This window comes from Linepithema humile, chromosome 1 (assembly GCF_040581485.1).
Source record: "Linepithema humile isolate Giens D197 chromosome 1, Lhum_UNIL_v1.0, whole genome shotgun sequence".
Classification (NCBI taxonomy): domain Eukaryota; kingdom Metazoa; phylum Arthropoda; class Insecta; order Hymenoptera; family Formicidae; genus Linepithema; species Linepithema humile.
The window spans coordinates 28645299-28664373 of record NC_090128.1 but is presented as its reverse complement, the minus strand read 5'-3'; the positions used below and the strand labels follow the sequence as shown (position 1 = coordinate 28664373).

At 44.0% G+C, this 19075-nt stretch overlaps 1 protein-coding gene across 1 annotated transcript in view; it reads right to left on the bottom strand.

The window, feature by feature from the left end:
- Positions 1-35: 35 nt before the first annotated feature.
- The window catches only part of LOC105670172 (protein Fe65 homolog), a 178584-nt gene continuing 159544 nt past the window's right edge, over positions 36-19075 (bottom strand). The window contains exons 5-16 of the mRNA XM_067356309.1: positions 10677-10844; positions 7721-7950; positions 7171-7289; positions 6878-6990; positions 6604-6802; positions 6215-6342; positions 6089-6094; positions 5757-6007; positions 5359-5561; positions 5106-5282; positions 4852-5022; positions 36-4683 (exon numbers count right to left, since the gene is read on the bottom strand). Coding sequence (XP_067212410.1) covers positions 4873-5022; positions 5106-5282; positions 5359-5561; positions 5757-6007; positions 6089-6094; positions 6215-6342; positions 6604-6802; positions 6878-6990; positions 7171-7289; positions 7721-7950; positions 10677-10844 — 1744 coding nt within the window. The 3' untranslated portion in view covers positions 36-4683; positions 4852-4872. The remainder of the gene's footprint in view (positions 4684-4851; positions 5023-5105; positions 5283-5358; positions 5562-5756; positions 6008-6088; positions 6095-6214; positions 6343-6603; positions 6803-6877; positions 6991-7170; positions 7290-7720; positions 7951-10676; positions 10845-19075) is intronic.

The window sequence follows — 19075 nt, the reverse complement described above, 5'->3', positions numbered from 1 at the left end:
TTCCGCTAGCAGGCCTGGGAGTAACAAGACACGTGAAAAGAAACAAATAGGCATTTATTCACAAGAGGCAGGTGTAGTTACAGTAGTTTCATTTCTGTCTTGCTTTTATATATATATCATTATGTATATATATATTTATATTTATATTTATAATAGTATCTCGTGACCGACTCGTAATTACTCGATCGATCTAACTACGCAATACAAATGGGCATGAACAATGGGGGCGGGTGCATACAAAGTGTTTGTTCTCTCGCACACAAAAACGCGCCGTCTTTAATCCTCGCCTCTTCTCCTCCGTTATTTCTTATTTTATTTTTCAGCGCACAGCGAGATTCCACTTTATAAAATTCTGCGTGTGTGTATACGTGTGTAAAGTGTGTGTCCAGATAGAATCTCGCTGCTTGTCTGCTCGCTCGTATCGCGATTCGCCGTGATATCCCGATTACGGCGAATCTCGCACTGAAACGCGGACGTACTCGGAACGGGTGATTTCGTTTCGCTTCTCTTCAATTAAGCGCTTCTCATCCGGTTGGTCTCGCGGGAAACCGACTCCCGCGACACTTCGGGTGAGCACCGTTCGGGGGAGAGTGGATTCCGGTTAGCTCGCACGGGTAAGTTACACGCTGAATTGATAATCGATTCCGCGAGCGAAAGTACAATACGAATAGAGGTGAATTTATCGGCAATTCATGATGCGATCCTTCCGAGTGGATCTTCTCATTCCCCAGTCAATCGGCGTTTTAGACAGAAGTGTTGCGATCAGCAATCCCCTAACTTACCCGTTCTCCCCGTATCTGCAAAAGTTGGTGGTAACAATATTTAATATATAGTAATGACAATACGACGATGGCGGTTTCTTAAATTTGTCCTCTATAGTAACGCGACGATGATGATTCGTGACAACAATGTAGTAACAATGAGGCTCTCAGCGGCGACAGTGTGAATAATCATAAGAGTAAACTTGTAATCAAATTCGTGATAATAACGGCGCGAGCCGTCGCGGCACCAAAGCGGGGCCGCGAATCTCGCCGAATGTTAAGTGCCCCTCTCTTCGTGTCGAAACGATAATCGGTGGAGCAATTAGTACAAAGTTATAGAGAGGCGTGTACTTTTCTCAAGATAGAGAATGATAGAGACAGAGAAAGAGAGAGAGAGAGAGAGAGAGAGAGAGAGAAAGAGAGAGAGAGAGAGTGAGAGACACTATAATTACCAATGAAGCATCGTGTTTTTTTTTTTGTGCAGAACAACTCTTCTATCAGTAGATTCGCATTTCTTCTCGTTAAAGGGTATTACATGTCACGGTAAATACAGTAAGGTTCGCTATGCTATGTCAATTATAAGTGGCTCTTGTCGTGTTTTACCACCCGAACTCCCCCTCCCACCCCCCTACACACCAGTCCACCCCCTCATTTGTGGTTAGCTCTCCCATGACGACGTGTCAACACCTATATAAAGAGACAGTTAAGCTATGCGCAATTTGTGTGTGTGTGTACGTATTTTTTTTCCTCCACATGCGTGCCACACGCATGTGGTTGCACCTAACTGATTTGCGAGAAGGTGTGCACGTGTAAATGTGAAATTGTGCATCGGCGTTGCACGTGCCTTGGCAGTGCGGTACGATAATGTGTGCATGTGTGTGTGTGCGTGTGTGTGTGTTTGTTTGTTGAACTTCATAGCTTCGGCCTTACTCTCTACACGTGTATATCATATTTACATCCACACCATTTATTAAATCCTCTCTCGCGCGCCTCTCGAGGCTGTTCGCCATCTAAAGAAAGTTGGATGACGAGCCGAGAGGGACGGGCGGGAATCCGTGCTGCGAGACTTCATTTCCAATCTTCGAAATCGGCGGGGTCGATTTTGTGCAATTGCAAAATTAAAGCGTATGCGCGGCGTGCGCGCCCGGACGCTCGATTTCGAAGATCGGGAAGTCAATTTCGCGGAACGTACTCCCGCCGAGCTCTTTGCAACCCCAATGTTTCACAGACTCGCGACACCGCTGGCAACACTCCTCTCCCAACACTCAATTGTACAACGATACGATTTAACGGTGGAGTTACGCGACGCGCGCGTAACAGAATTCGCCCCTTCGCTCGTTCGCGCGCGCGCGCGCGCGCGCGCTTGTTGAAACGCGTCGCCGCGTTAATCTCGCGAAAGAACGAAGCGAAAGAACAAAGGAAGTCCGCGACGATGGTGGAGAGATATCGCGATGAAACTATTTACATAATAATAATAATTAAACACCCCTCCCGACCAGCAGCATACTCATGCATACTCACCCTTTCACGCACACTCTCCCGCAACGCTCTATTATATCTTGCCATTATTTCTTTCTGCTCCTCTGTGCTTTTATCTCTTTTATTTAAAACGCTACATAGAAATATCTTCGTTCTGGGTCCCGCACAACTTTGTATCTCTCGCAACGACGATGGCTCGTACGACGTGACCGTCCTCGCAGGACGACGAGGATTGCGCCCTCTGAATAGAAAAAGATTCCTCTCGGAAAAAAAAAAAAAAAAAAGTAGAATACGACACTTCGATGCTTCTTATAAATCGTTAATAAGCGCAACTTGGATTCACTTCGGAGAGATGATACTTCGGGTTTCGATAAACAAGGATTGGAAAACGATTTATTAATCCTTAAAACACTAAGCTAATTCTTATAACTATTATATAAAATAAAATTGGCTAAAATTAAGAAAAAAAAAATTGCCGTAGAGGAAATATGTTTCGCTTAATCGTGATAATTTCGTCTCCGAATCAGCAACAGCGGCGAGTCTCCTTTACGCATAATCGTCATCAGTACGCACGTATTTGTAAGTGTACACATATTGTAGATTCGCAGTGCAATGCGATCAAATTTTTAAATGTTACCACAAAAACGTGCCTCGATCAGGATTGTTTTCGGCTCTCTAAATTCTACGATAGCGGCGATCGCTAGTGCGAGGTGCAGTTCATGACTGTACACAGTTCTACGTACGTGGTGTATGTATGTGTGTGTGTGTGTGTGTGTGCGCGCACGTGTAAATGCGTGGAACTTTTTTAAACGGTACACCTGACTCTTTTTGTAATAACGTTTTTGTACGAACATACCTCTCGCATGCATCTATCTTTTAAGTAGCGGTCGAAAAAATTGCAATGGCGTACAATTGATATGCATACGATTCTTTTTTTTTTTTCAGCTGAAATTCGCCGTGCTACGATGCGTCTAGCGATAATAATTATCGTTTAGCGTACGCGCTTACGAGGATAATAATTATCACCGGCGATAATAATTATTAATGTCATCGTATTCGGTTTAATAGTTATTACCGCGCGGACGTAAGTCCCAAGTATGGGCGTATTGGGTAACGTTATCGCGCGATTATTGCGCGCGTGCAACGACCGATTGCGATCACGCGTGGCTTCAATATCGTTGCGCAATATCATCGATCTCTCTCGCCTAACTGCTTTCCCTTCACAATTTGAAGTTTAAAGGACGGTCGCGGTATAAGTATTTGTCGTATCGGCTTCGTGATCTCCGAGGTGCTTGCAAGCTCTTCCCTAAAGCTCCTATCTAATTCGCCATAAAAAATAAACTCCCTATCGGCCGCCGTGTAAACGTGCGCGTGTGTATATCTAGGGGTCGTCCCCGGACCTACCGCGCTCGATGGCGTTCCGTCGTAGTCGTCGGAAAATCCACAGGCAAAAAGAAGCAGCGTACGTCCGCGGGACACCCGGTACAGTCGCGGTGCGCGTGCTGGCGTGTGTGCGGAGGTGCGTTCTTCACACGCGTGTGCTTACGCGTGTATTATGTGTCCCGTGCGACCCGATCGTCGTCCTCGTCACGCTTTTCCTAATCTGTACACCCGAGAATTACACGCACGTACAAGTTTATATATTATATTTATATACCATATACGCACAAGCTCTCTATAACTTCCCTCGAATCTCCTCGAATGCCTTTGCGGATATACGCTTACTACTACGCTAACTGCAGCTCTCATTCGCTCTCTCCGACACGCACACAATTTCACTCGCTCGCGAAATCCCGCTGGCGGTTTCCTCCTTCGTCTCTGCCACTCCTCCCATTCGAACGAGCGAGTCGATTAAATTTAGCGCAATAATCACCTTATATATACAGACAATTCACTCTTCCGATTTCTCCCCCCCTTTTTTTTTTACTCTAAGCTTTCTCAGAAACCCGTCGGTTCCCCGTGAATGCTGCTTTTAATTCGTTACGCGCTGTTTTTTTTTTCTTTTTCTAAGAATTTCCGCGACGGGACGCATCGCTCTTGTCTATCGAATCGCAGCATATCCGCGATATATCCTCCCTCCCCCCTTCGTTAAACATTGCGTTAACATACATAACATCATATCGACATAGGTAAGCGTAGTCCACTATAGCTGTGGTATTGGTATAGCACTCTGCGGAATCTTTCGCAAAATTCAGTCGTTTATGTCGTAAAGAGAATATCCGTTCGTCGGCTACGGCTGCCTCCCGGCGCATCAGGCCTCCGCGTCTCTCTAGGGGTTGCTCTCCCAGCGAGCGAGCTGAATACGCCTGGTGTCCAGCGAGGGTGAGAGCAGCGACTTGAGGGACGCGCTCGGCGGCGAGCCGCCGAAGTACTTGAGCGTCAACGGCGACTGCAGATGCCTGTGTCGGATCACCTCTCGCTCAGCAGGCAATGGCCAGAGTTCCTAGCGGACAATCGGGGGACTGATCCGATTAATCGAAAATATTCAGTCACGTTTTATTGGTTTGTCAAGATCTCCCATTCTCGACAGTTTTTGTATTTGTGACTATTAAAAAAAAAATAATAAAAACACTTTTCAACGCTAGGAGGCTATAATTTTAAAGTAGTTTACCTGCAGCGAGAGAGCCTCGTCTCAGGACTCGCCCTGCTTATTCCTGCGTCCAGTCAGGGACCCAACTAAGGACTTTATGGTTGCGCCTAATCCTCTGCCGCTCGGAGTGTTGAGACTGCTGGCGTTTCTGAAGCCTTGTGGATGTGCGTCCAAACATTTCTGGTACCTCAACTAAAGAGAAATCTCTCTCAATCGTCTTTTTTTGTTTTTTTCATTGAAACGAATTGATAAAGTCGTCGAAGGAAAATTCTTACCTTGCAAGCGGCTTCGATTGTCTTGCAGAGCGCTCCGCTGCTGGGTTCGCAGTTAAAGATGTGTGCGATAAAGAGATCCTGCGCAGTGTGCATGATAAAGGCGCATTGCTTGACGTTATGGCCGATACCGAGGAACGACAGGTAACGTACTCGACATTCGGTGATGAGTTTGTCATCCTGAAAATTACAATCATTGTAAAGTTAACTGATCGCTGTTTCACCGGCAGCAACTGTCTTGATCTAATTTACTCACGTTCGGCGTATGAATGGATATCATGCTAGGAGCTACGGCAACATTAACGTTTCGCCACTGATTGATCGGAGTGTTCGTCACGATATGTTCTATTGCTTCGTTCAATACCTCCATGCCGGTCGCCTGAGTGACTTGCATAGATCCAAGGTACTGCGCCCGCAGCACTTTCTTCGGTTCTTCCATCGGCGTTGGAAAGGATTGTGCTGCGCAAAAATAATGCGAAATATATTTAGATATTTATTTCGAGTCCGTTTTACACTTTTAAACAGTCTTTCTATTCTTTGGTAGCTTATTTTTGTTATTCGAATTTATTTCTCCATGGTTTCTCGTAATAAATTTTACAGTTTTTTCAAAGGAATAATGAAACGAAGGATTAATTAAACTTGACGATTACTTACTGACTAGCGTCTGGCCGTTTCTGTGGAAACGCCGATGTTCAGTTGGCAGATTCGTGGGTCTTGTAGCCAGACTCGTTCGGCCGTTGATATCCACCGGTTTCGCAAGATTCTGATGCTGAGAGCGCTCGATCATTATCTTCTTGCAAATATCGCGAAGCGTGTTGGCGATCGTGCGCGCCGGTATGTCGCATCGGAACACATGACACATGTGTTTCCTGGTCGATCGGTCTCTTGCCACGTAAGCAAAGTCCCTGAAGGAAATTATACAGATTTATCCAATTGAACGCTTCGTCAAAGCATTATTTTATCGTTTCAAAATTTGTGTATCTTACCTTTCGCTATTCGTCCGTCCGTCCAAAGAAGAGGAGACATTCATGAAAACGATGTGAATATATTAGTATACAATATACTTTGTGTAACTTTTCACGCGATAAGAAGATAATTAATAATTCACCTACCGACAGTGATCTCTCCCTACGCCCCATACCCTAACCGTATGAATAGGTTGTGTGTTCAGTACGGTGAGATTCTCCGGATCGATTAGTTTGAGCGCGCCCTCGTCCAGGTCCATAAATAGATCCTTACCCTGAAATATTTCGTAATATATTTCTCATCGCGTGTTTATCGCGTAGCAAAATCGATGTCGGTTTTGCCGGTCATTTAAAAAGCCGAGTGTCCTAAATATGGTCTTACAGGTCACATCTTTTTTTCTTTATCACGAATTTTAATCCTGCCGTTCGTTAAATATGTCAAGGCTGTTTCATATCGCTCGCGCGCTTTTCAGACTTACAGTATGGATTTAGTTTACTTCATTAATTTTATCTCGCTTATTTCTCAAAGAACCTACATCGCCCCATCGTCCGACGACGTCCAGAAGATCGTTTCTACCGAGTGAGAGATCCACGATGCATTTATTCACGGCCTTGCTGCTTCTCTCGGGCGTGAGATCCTCTTCCGCGATCTCCGTCCATCCCAGGGATCGCACGGCGAATCTAATCGGCTTGTCTCTGCCCTCTGAATCCGCTCTAGCGGGATAGCTTCTTCGTCTGAAAGGAACAAAGGAGGTAAAATCGTCGTCGATTGTCGTAAAGACGATCGTGAGCGAAGAGACGTTCGCTTACTTGAGAGCTAATTCCACTTTCCTCTTGTTCTCCAACTCTTGGTCCAGAGCCGAGCTCGTGTTGCTGCGAGTGACCGTGTTTACCATGCCGCTCAAAGTATGAAAATTATTTATCTGCAATGATAGTGTTGAACAAGTGAAACATTGTGACATAAAGATTGCAAATCGATATATATTGTATAATAATCTTGGCAATAATAATTTACCACAAAATAAAATAATTAATAAATTATGTAGTTACTGTTAAATTAAATTAATTAAAAAAATATAATAATTGTAAAACATATCACTCACGCTATCGTTATCCTTGACCAAGCTCCGGCGTGCCTCCGTTTTTGCGTGCAACGGGGCCTCCGGCGGTTCTCTCTGTATGTTACCGCTTTTTACGTGCCAATAATAAGGACCATTCTCATCTGAAATAGCATTTAATCGATTTCCAATAAAATTTATAGACGCAGATTTATAGTGGTCGTGTTAAAATAGTCGCATACTAATTTTTGGGTCATCGATCTCAGCAATATGTTAGTTTACTGATAAAAAAAAGATAAAAAATTGAGAGAGAAGAAGCTTGAAAATAGGAAAAAAAGATAAATCATAGATTTTTTATTTGTTAAAATAATATTTTCCATGCTAAATTTACGCTATATTATTCTCAATTCTAGCAATTTTCTCTGTCATTTAAATCCACATTTCTCGGAACACCGGTGAGACATGGTCTGAAAATTGCGCTTTATGCCACCACATGATAATTATACGACCGCGTTTATAGCGCATAATACGGGCCGTTGCGCTTTTTCCGGCACAGGAATATTGATCGTCGTGTTACCTGCATTCGGACACCTACCCTCGTGCTTTTGCCAGCCGGGCGGCAGATTCTCGTCTTTGTCCTCGGAATCGACGCTGTCCACGTCCGTCGGTTTCTCCTGGGTATTGTTCTGCAGAATCGCATTGTTCTTCTGCTCCTTCGGCTGCCGTCGTTTCACCGGCACGGCGTACAGCTCGCTGTTCAGGCCACCTTCCACGTGTGGCACGCCGCCCATCTCCGCGGTCTCGTTGTCGGGTTTCTCGCAATAACTAAAGTGCAAAGTCAAGAAAAAGCGAGGGTCAGAAAACGGCATTTCGGCCCATTCAGAAAATACAGCCGCGATGCCCACTGAATATCCAAGGCGACACAAAAGTCTATCGTTTGAAAAATATCTACAGGAAATCTGAAGAATCTTCAGTTGCTTTGCAGAGTTTTGTGTTGTCTGATTATTCTTCGAAAACCACAGGCGGACTCACATATTTTCTGCTTAGAATAAATTATAAAAAGAATTAATTCTTTCGAACAATTATAAGTAGCTAGAGATGTCAGCCATATGTGTCTCCTCTTTCTCGCCTATGGTTCAAGCATACTTTTCTGTGAACATATTTCAGTCTTTTGCATTTTTTTTGCGTGCACTCACAATATAAACAATAAAAAAAAAAGAAAAATAGAGTCAAGGCCAGCATTAATTAAAGTCGATACAGCTAATCATAAGAATTGCAACGAAAGTAGGGGTCACAACTCTTGTTCAACAAGGAAATCAACGATAATACAGTACAAGCTATAAATTTCACCACAGCATATATACAAAGCTACGAGGAAGAAATGCCCATTTTTACTTATCGACCTATATCGGATCTAAAAATTTCTTATAACGACGGCTGCTATTCTCGGCCCTGCGGTTTAATGTGTTTAAATCCGTCTTGCACATCGTCACGAGGTGGTCACGCGACAAGATTATTCGCTGAAATTCTCTCTCCTTTCTCCCTCCCTCCCTCTCTCTCTCTCTCTCTCTCTCTCTCTCGTCGTATTATATCGCGGAACTCCATGAGAGCGTGATTGTGGTTGCACTCGCGTGACTTTGGGGAATTTCAGTTCACGATATTTCAGGCCGAATCACGATCACCAAAATAAGCGGCTTGATTTATCGCGTCATTGTCCGGCCGTGCTCGTTTCGCGTATCGTTCGGCCGTTTTGGTGGACATTCACGGCGATCGTCATCGAGTACGACGGGATGACAAATTGATTTCCGCTCGTTAGATCGTCCATTCGCCGGTCGCACCATCTCGCTCTCCGCGTAAAACCATTGTATTATCGATCGTGCGCGAGTCCCGCGTTATCGCTGCCGCGAGAAATCCTCGCGTGCTAATCGAACGCCGGGCGCGACACGAGCCGGCCGGCAAGAGATTACTCGCAGCGGCTGTGAAATAAAACGTTCTTTGCGAGCGGGCAGAGAGAAATTGCGCTTTGTACTTGGATGCGATGTAAAATTATGTACCGTGCACTTACGAGGGAATTGTACAAAGTTAGGACAACTCGCGTGTTATATGCAGTGAAGAGATTGTAACAGGTGTTTGTCATGTCTATCAAGTGCTTAGTTAAGAAAAAAAAAGAGGATGTAAAGCATAGTTTTATTTCATTCATTATGCAAATGGACACGAGATAATTATCTCTGGATCTAAAAACATTTCAAAGAATTAAGGTCACTTTAAACGATTCATCATTCGCGACGGAATGCAAAAAAAAAATCTATTTACAATATTATGTGATAAATTCAAAGAGAATTGAAATGCACATATATTAAATGTAAATCATTGAGAGAGAATTTGTGCTTTGCGCATTATAAATTCAGATTTTTCGAATATATTTCCCGTATTTTGCGTGGCAAAGTTAAAAATAAAATTCCATCTTGAATTTCGTCGCAAAATGTTTGTTGCATAATAAATCGTTTAAAGTGGGCTTAATGTATAAAAGCGGCAGGATAGCTCCATCGTTCTTAATAATTCAAAATCGTACTCAGCATTGTTTATTCATCGCATACTGCAACGTGAAATTTGTGTAATACCAGTGATCATTATTGCGATAATAATTTCATACAGGGAATACAAGTGCGATACAAAGCAAGCATTTTACCTCACGTGAGCATACGTCAGTTTCGCTGCCATTTTCCGTCTGTCAAATTCAATGCGTTTATTCATTCGTTTTTATCGCGAACGAGGCTACTACAATACTTTCTAAAGCAAGATGTGCAAGGAAGGAGCAACGTTTCTACTCGTGGAAAAGTCTATTTTACTTTGTAATACGGGAAGCCCGAGACAAGTTCGACGTCTACTAGCAGCGTGAAATTTTATTTTACTTTCTGATGCGAGCAGAGCGCGCGTCAGATCAGCCAGTGCGGATTTCTCGGCGATGCCAGAAGCCAGAAAGGAGCCCGTATGTGAAGATGAACGGTGTCTATCGACGTGGAAATTGCGGAAAATTGTTTCGAGATCCGTTTTCTTCTTCCCTATCGTTGCTTACGCATGAAATATATCGCGAGTTCAAGTCGTGCAAATAAATCCACCATTTTTACAAGTAATGGAGAAAAACTTTTTCCGCCGAAAAATGTATGATGTATGTCTCGTCGTGTGACAGTTCTATTAAAATGAGAAAACGGTGCCTCGGACGCCGGCGCCGCATTTCACGGCTTAATCCGACATTCGCGATTCATCCTTCACATACGGTGCTCGTGTCCGCCTTGCAACATGGCGAGCAGCAACGTGAGTGCACAGGCGACTCTACAAACAACCCAAGTGGTCACACCTGCCAGCACAAAGTTGTTTATGCGAACGTGCGAATATCGGGCGTGTTTTGTTTCGAGATTCGTTACAGCGGCAAACAGATGCAACAACTTGGACACACAAAAGAGAAGCGACGGTGAGTGTGTGCGGTAGCATAATCGTCTTGCAAGAGAGGATCGGGCGCGTCGAAGACCGCGAAGTGTATTCGTACGTACTTTCTCGATTCGGAAGTGTCCGTAGCGTCGATCGATCCCGCGGATCCCGACTGAAGGGCGTGAGATTGAGGCAGGATCGCGCTCGACGACGACGAGGTTGACGAGTGGGGATTCCCGTTGAGGGTGTCGTCGACGAGAGCGGACTCCGCCACACCCTCGCAGCCGTACCTGAATCAGTATCGTTTATGCAACGCATTACAAGGGGATGAATCGTCGGATGGTCATGATAATAGCAGTGTCTATCGCCATTCCTGATAGAATTCATATCGCTTGTTAACCCTGCGTACTATTTGCGATTCTTTCATCATTTATTTTATCCATTTTTTTTTGACATAGAAAAATTCAAGTATTTAAAAATTAGGGGCTCGCACCCAATATTTAAATGTAAAATTTTATATACCGTTAAAGGTGTACTTTATTTGTTTCTTTTTTGGTAATTTAGATGCGATATTTATGGTTAACATTACTGCTTTAACATTTGTGGCGTATCAAATTCTAAATGACTGATAACGCTCAGTGATTGTTATTATTTTATCACACAGATAAATACAATTTGATTATATATATATATATATATATATAAATTTTCATATATATTTGTATAATTATATTTGTGAATTATACAGTATAATTCATGCACGATATCTCTACGAGGTCGATTTATAATGCTGCTGAGATAAAGCGCGTCTCCTAATTTAATATTTGAAATTCAGTTATTCCGGGATGCGCTCTTATTTTTCGCGGGCGGAAATTGCGCCGGTACAAGGAAGTGGCATTTTAATTAACGATCGGGGAACAGTGCTAGGCACCGACGTGGTTAGTACAGGGTCGCTAACCATGTCGAAGTAATTAAGGGATTAGCCGAGCGGTTTGCTGACTAACGCCAGCTGCCTCTCCTGAGTATCGTTCGGGCATTAGAGGAGCACCTAAGGGCCGCGTTCCCTTTGAACGTACTCAAGGAGTACGGATCCTGGACTTCGAGGCCTTTAATCGCCGGGATTATAACGAACTACGTGAGTCCGCGAAAACTTTTCCCCGGTATCGGGTTGACTTTGCTTGAAAGTCGAAACTTGGAGTTTAAGTGAGTTAAAATAAAAATGTTTGCGCAAGGCGAGTAGCATTTTGCCTGCAACTTTAAATATTGCATAATTATACGTTGTGTATATACATTTATTTTTTACAATTTTATCAAAGTCACTGTATATAATAAATAACAAAAAATGTTGATTTTAACAGAAATTTATAATTGATAAAATGGAATTTGAAGTTAATTGACATTAAAGTGCTGTTTTGTTTGCTGAGGATCTGAAATTTGACGTCATAGTTACAGCTATAGCTTGATTACTGCGTCTTCTCTTTCGTTTAACCTTTCGGCAAGGATCGAAATCTTTGTATTATCGATGCTCATTCTTAATTCCCTTTAACAGGGATTGCATAAATTGTTGACAGAAATTTGGATTATTACTATATTAAAACACCATATTCGTTGCATAATCCTCGTTAGAAATCGAGCGGATGCAAACGGTGCATTGACATACTCGGTATTCTCGACTTTGCTAATTGCATGATAATGTTCACGATAATTTCGTGTACGTGCCGCTAATTGGTAAACCGACTTTGTCGTTTGCGCACGAGAGAAAACCGCTAATTGCGCGCTACGTGGTTGAAAAGAAATTTTCAAATTCTTCCGCGTATCGCACCATCAAGAAAATGTAGACGTAGAATGTAGTTGAAGAAAAAAAGAACTAATTTCGCAAATAAATCGAGAAATAGTTTTAAAGTCTTCGCGAAGAAAAGATAAGGAGGAAAAAAATAGAATTTAATTTACAAAATAGCGGCGCAAAAGATGACAACGACACGCGTTATGGCACGTGAAGTGAAACGACATAATTTCGTGCAAGTATGTGGGTTAGGGACGAGGGGCGCCTTGGAAATTCGCCAGAAGTTTTGTCAGTAGGGGGAGGTCCTTGTATTTTGTTAGAGCACAAGGGTGGCGCAGAACGATCGATTAGATATCGGACGTGTCTGCGGGATGTCGATCGATACCTGAAATTTCTTCGATATTGTGTTGCATTCATTCTGGAATTCGGATGCATCACTCGTGCGATGACAACGATTTATCGAATTACAAATATTATGAGCCGCGTAACGCGCTCAGTTATTAAACATGTTATTAATTAATCCGTAATATTCGTGTTCGGTCTTGTTGAGTCGGGCGGGCCGACGAGCGTTTTATCGGAAATAAAATCGCAATATTGATGCATTGACGTAATTTGTTTCGGAAGAACGTTAATTCGATTCGCGATCGCGAACCGCGATAATGTCATAGCCCGATCGTTATTAATACTGTTAATCCCGAGATTGGCGGTATTGCGACAGTAGTATCTGGTATATCGGATTATTGACACTGAATGCATCGATCGACCGAAGTCCATACAGCATTACGAGATCAACGATCGTCTGGATGGACAATGATGCGGTCAATTTGAGCGGCCGAAACACACCGAGATTCGTCTCGGATGGCCGCGAATCGATAGCAATCCGACAACGGAACGTGACACTTCGTAAGAGACAAAATAAGAGAGCTATTCCGTCTATAATTCTATTAAAAATAGAAAGAGACCTTAAATGTTGAGATAAATATGCAAGATTTTAAGAATTTTTCTTCCGTGCAGGCTTTATAAGGCATTAACGGTAGAGAAATAGAGATCAACCAGTCGTGACACAACTAAAATCGACTATCGGAGAACGGTAATTGTAACCCAGCCGGCGTGTGTACACGCGCGCGCATCGCCGTAACTTTCAGTCAGGTGTAATTAAACCCAATTAGGTCGTAAGGTGAGCAACTTCTGACGCACCTGGCTGGGTCGTAAATTACACCGGTGAGTCTCTCCCCGTGTCTATCTCGCCGGTACCATGATTACAGCATTCGCAATTTTATGGTTTCTGCTCGAGAACGCAGATCATTATCTTCTGATTATATTGCTATCGTCATAAATCACGATCTTTTTCAGAGAAGCGTGAATTAAATCGTCGGATAAAGCACGAAGCCGACAAATCATTATATTAATTATGAAAACATGTAGCAGATATATAAAATGAAAAAAAAAAAATTACGAAAGTGTCAAGAGGAGAGAGTTTGACAACGAACTGCGCCTCTCTCCAAATTCTTCATAATTTTGACGCTATCATAATAGAATTAAATCGTTAGGTTATGCCGCCATCGATCCTTGACGCGTTCCGCATTCTGCCCGCGTGCATACAGCGCGACACGATCAGTTTTCCTCTATTACTGAAATCCGACAATCGCTTGACCACTATCGACAGAGAGAGAGAGAGGGGGGGGGGGATACGTAGGTTACAGAGTGTCGAGTAAGGTCGGTATCGGTTCTCCTGGGCGTGTGTAATTTCGCTGTCGGTGTTTGTCGATCGGCAGAAACAACGGCCGATCGGCCGTGACGTGAACATCAGCGAGGGCGGGTGATTTGCGCGAAGGGAGAGTCAGAAAGGGTGAGTCAGGGAGGGAGGGAAGAAGGGGGGGGGGGAAGGGAAAAAAAGCGAAAAAGCCTCGCGAGGAAAAAGTGGCGCACAGCCGAAACACCATGTAGGTAGGTGGACGTTCACGCGGAGTGCGGCGCAGAAAGAAAGAGAGAGAGAGAGAGAGAGAGAGAGAGAGAGAGAGAGAGAGAGAGAGAAAGGGAAAGAGAGCGCGCGGGCTGCTCCTCTCCTCGCTCGATCAATACACACTACCAGCAACCACCCAACCCACTCATCCGCCCCTCGCGTCTCTGCCCGACGGCACAACCCCTCGACCACTGTGTGGCGCTCACCCGCCAACGTCACCCCATTTCGAGCGCTCGGCTACCATCACACACACACACACGCGCGCGCACGCACACACACGAACGCACGTACGCAACACGGTATACATGGCCGAGTGCCCAGTACAGATCGCTGTCGTATTGACGAGGCCGTCGTTGCCATTTCCGCCGTCTTTTCGGGTTGATTGGCCGGGATCGACTTTGTCGATGCGATTGACGAGCAATTGGCGAGCGTGTTTCGCAGTGATCGTCCCCCGAAAATGACGAGCCTCGACACGATCGACGGGCGAGTGCCGATAAGAGAACTTATGCCGGAATTTGCTCGCTCTGCTGCGTAAAAAGAATTATGACGGGGCGCGATTACAGCACTCGGGGCTCGGTCTTATTGGTAAATTGGCTACCTAGAACACGTAGGGTCACTAGTTAGGCCTTGTCGAAGGGGGTTATTCCCCGTGGCCCTTTCACCCTTCGAGCGGCTGGCGATGCCGCCGCATACTGCTTGCCGAGGTAATTAAGTTTCGGACGATCCGACGGGAGGAAGTCTCGAGAGCTTCGGAGGGCTTGCTCGCGGTTTCTCCAAATACATTCGTGGCCTCGCAATTAAACCGCTATTACAACTTTATACAAAAAAACATAAACATCAGATCTCATAAATATTTTGGGTCGCTGAAACAAATAACGGCGAGCAAAAAACACGTAACGAACTCCACGCTCTGTAAAACAAAATAGTAATCTAAATCTAAATTATGTTGTAACAAAGAATACAAGGAAAAATGTATGTTGAAGTGCGTTAATAAATAGGCGTATACACATATTAAGTATACGTTAAAAAAGGACCGAACAAGAAACACGTTGTAAAAGTGATAAAAATTAATAAGCTAGCAAAAGACAAAGACATTACATGATACATTGCCATCTAAGATTAGAACTGAGTAATATTCATTTTCTCGAGTAATATTCACTAAAAAAAAATCAAGAGACTGAGTTCCCAAGACTCGTAGCATTGAAAGCAAGGTCAAGTGACGATTGCAAAACACGCAGATCCCGTGCCCGGTTCGTAACGAGAATGTTCCAATAAATGACTCAATTCCCACGCACAAATAACCAATTCCATTAAAAGGAACTGAGAATGAGTCACCTCTGTGGGAAAGAGACTTCTCGGATTGAATTGAGTATGTCGCTTGTGAATTATCTCCGGATCACCGCAGAGTTTCTAAAAATTTCTAAATTTATGTTCTTCGATGAATTGTTAAATAAATTGCTATTCATGTGAAAACTATTAATTTCAAAAAGTGCGAACAATTTCGTGCATATTATAATAACCATAAAGTTTTTATCGCATAACTTTATTATATAGTGCACAGTAACAACGCCTGTTTTAGACACGGTAAAGTATAGTGCCCGTTTCATCGCTATTCTCGACTTGGGAAACAGCGCCTCATCACGATCGTCATAATAAAGTCCCGGAGTTTCTCAGTACGTTAATCCATTGCTTATTCAGATGAATTTTTGAAGTAGCATGTTTCTGGTAAATCTCGCACCGTTTAAGAAGGTAACTTTCACGCGAATAATTCCGCTTTGCGATGTGCGTTTGTGCGGCTAATTTTCTCTCGTGTATTGATTTATTAATAGTCTCAACGCTTTTAACAGCCACAATCGTCGATTCGTCCCACCTTATAAAGATAAGTATGGAAAATCGCTGGTAAAACCCGTTTGCGCTGTGAGCAACAAGATCGTTTCGTCATTTCGCGAGAATAATGATACAAATATTCGATTCCGCTTGCATCTTGAAGTCTAATGTTAACCGGACGCTTATCGCTTTATCGTCGATACCTCTGCCGTGAAATTTTCACTGTCCACGACGAGGCATTTACGATATATCTATTATAAATCGCTGTTTTTCGTCATTTTACGCGTCAGCCACAGCTCGTAAACCTTTATGATCAGTCGCCGGTAAATCGGCCGGCCATTCCGTCGCGGAATCCGCGCGAAACGCGGTTAATAAAGTTTCGAGCCCCGAGGGGTATATTTTTTCATCGAGAAGTTCGCCCGCCTCTCTCTCTCTCTCGTCGTTGCTTTACGAGCCTTTTTTTATGAAACTCGGAAACTTCACTCTCTCTCTCTCTCTCTCTCTCTCTCTTTCTCTCTAAAAACCTCAACCCCTTCCCGCACTACGCGTTTTACTCATTCGCTACATCAATTCGCTGCCATGACCAGATTTTAATCTAACTTGCGCGATAAAACGCGATCAAAAACGAATTAGCGTTTAGAGAGTCGAGCTTTTTTTTCGAAAAAGAAGGGGGAAAAAAATGTATTCATGTTACATTTTTTAGGTTGTTTTTTTTGCGCTGCAAGTATCGATCCGCGCTGTATTGCATTTTATTCCGCGGCACTATCGCATTTTTCATATTTGATACCCGACCAATTGCATTCGAAGGGATTCGCCTGCGTTCCTGATATCGAATACTAATATATACACATATACGAGGGCATGAATATTAAATGTCTCGGGATTAATGGAATATTAATAGAGCGCGTTGCGCATTTCATACATTGTTATAAATTTTAAGCGCGAGAGCACGACGATGAATGCTCACGAGATAAAATCGCGTTGCCGAGGGCATAAAAAATTCTCGAAGGGAATTTCTCCAGCGTGCAAGAATAAACGCGGATCCGACCTCCGCGATCTTCCCGATGCCCGTGTAAGACTATTATCACTGAAGTCCTTAGTCCCTTCCTTGGCATATATCTCCAGGACGAAGCTATTGACGTCGCTCGAACACCCTGCATCCTCGACAGAACGATTCGTTCGCATTTACGAGCGTCCTCGCCCCGGATTTCAGTTTAGCCCGATAATCTCCAACGGCTGGGCATCCTAGCAAAATCTCTCGGGACATTATTCTTTCTATCATTTCCCTCCTTCATCTTCCTCTCTCTCGCCCTTCTTCTTCCCATACTCATTCCTTCTCTCTCGCGTCGTTTTTTTTTTTTTCGGTCTCTTAGACTGCCGGAGCTTTTTCAAAGCCCGACGTGGGAGGACTTATCAAGCACGCCGACTTCCCGGGATCACCGATTACGTCCTGCAGGTATTACCGGAGAGAAAGAGGTGTCCCGGAAGAAAAAAGAGTCCTTGCGGAAGACGGTACGCGACCGGGGGGATTCCATTTCCGGGGATTTATGGGCGAGTCGCGCGCGCATGCATGTGATTTCGCGCGGCGCGATGTCGGTTTCGCCGTAATTTCTTCATACTTCACGTTATCGCGGCGGCATCTACTCGCGGCATTTGCTGTTGCGAAAGATGCGCGCCAACGAACGGGCGTTTCAAACATCCGTCTTCTGTAAAAATTGAGCCTTCATAAATCTCCAAGTATGCACTAAGTGTGCCCGCCGTTTGTCGTTTAAATATCTGTGTTAGGGGCGAGTGATTTATCGTTTCTCTATTTTTATTCTCCGGTTCTGCGGTGTAAGAGAGCTAAATAAATCGGGTGATTTAGAGCGGCTCGGATATAAAACCGCACTCCGTCTCCTTTGTCTCTGGGAGGCAACGCCGGGCGGCAATAAAAATAAGCGGCAACGTTTCATTTGGGCGAAGCGAGACACTTGTGCAATCGAAGTGTTTCGATCATCGATAACTACCGGTCTAATCTGACCGGCCATTCAGGCCACCGAGATACGATCTGAGGCGTGGTCGCACGCCGACATAATCATTCGTGATCGACTCGCGTGTACTGGGTGTCCCGTGCGCTGTTTACTTTCTCTCGGCTGCAGATATAACAGAAAGCCCGAAGACTGAAAGGCACATTGTTGCCTCTGTGCGACACATTTGTAGCTTTCCGCAGTTGTATCTGTAATCGTCGCATGAATTATATTCAATCATCGGAAAAAGAAACGTACGCGTTGCGCAATGCACTCAACGCCAACTGTGCGACACCCTGTACATTGTTGCGATAGAGCAATTACTCGGTGCGTTCACCGTGAATTATCGAGTCCGCGATCGCGTTCCAAGCCGACCGCCGGATTTTGCAAGATAATGGACCACCCGGATGTCTTCTTTTATTCGTATCCGTATACCATTATAGAGCCTCGAAGGTCTCTCCGCCGTTGAAAGTTCGTTCGCATTGGTTAGGACAGAAATATCCGGCTCGAGAGCGTCTCGAGAGGTGACGATTATCGCGCGTGGAAAAGCTGCAGTTGCAATGAGAGACTTGCTTTTTAAAAACCGTCAAAGACTTCCCTCAATCGTCGTTGCTTCTGCTCCGCGCAAATTGCACGCAATTTAAATTTTAAACCCGGCAGTGCCTTCGGTCAAATTAATTCAAAATGTCAATCATAAAATCTAACTTGTAAAATTGGAAGAAATGAAATGTGATGATTTTTTTTTCAACAATTTCCAAAAAACGGTGACCGGTAATGAACCGATTGGCAATTTGGAATAGAGTGAAAGCAAATTCGCATAGAAACGCGCCGTTAACAGATGGAGATGTTCGATTGTAATTCATTCGATGCAACTTGTAGTAACTCAATCTGCAATTTGCCGTAGGACGACTATTAAATTCGTTGTTAACAAGGCCTATATTC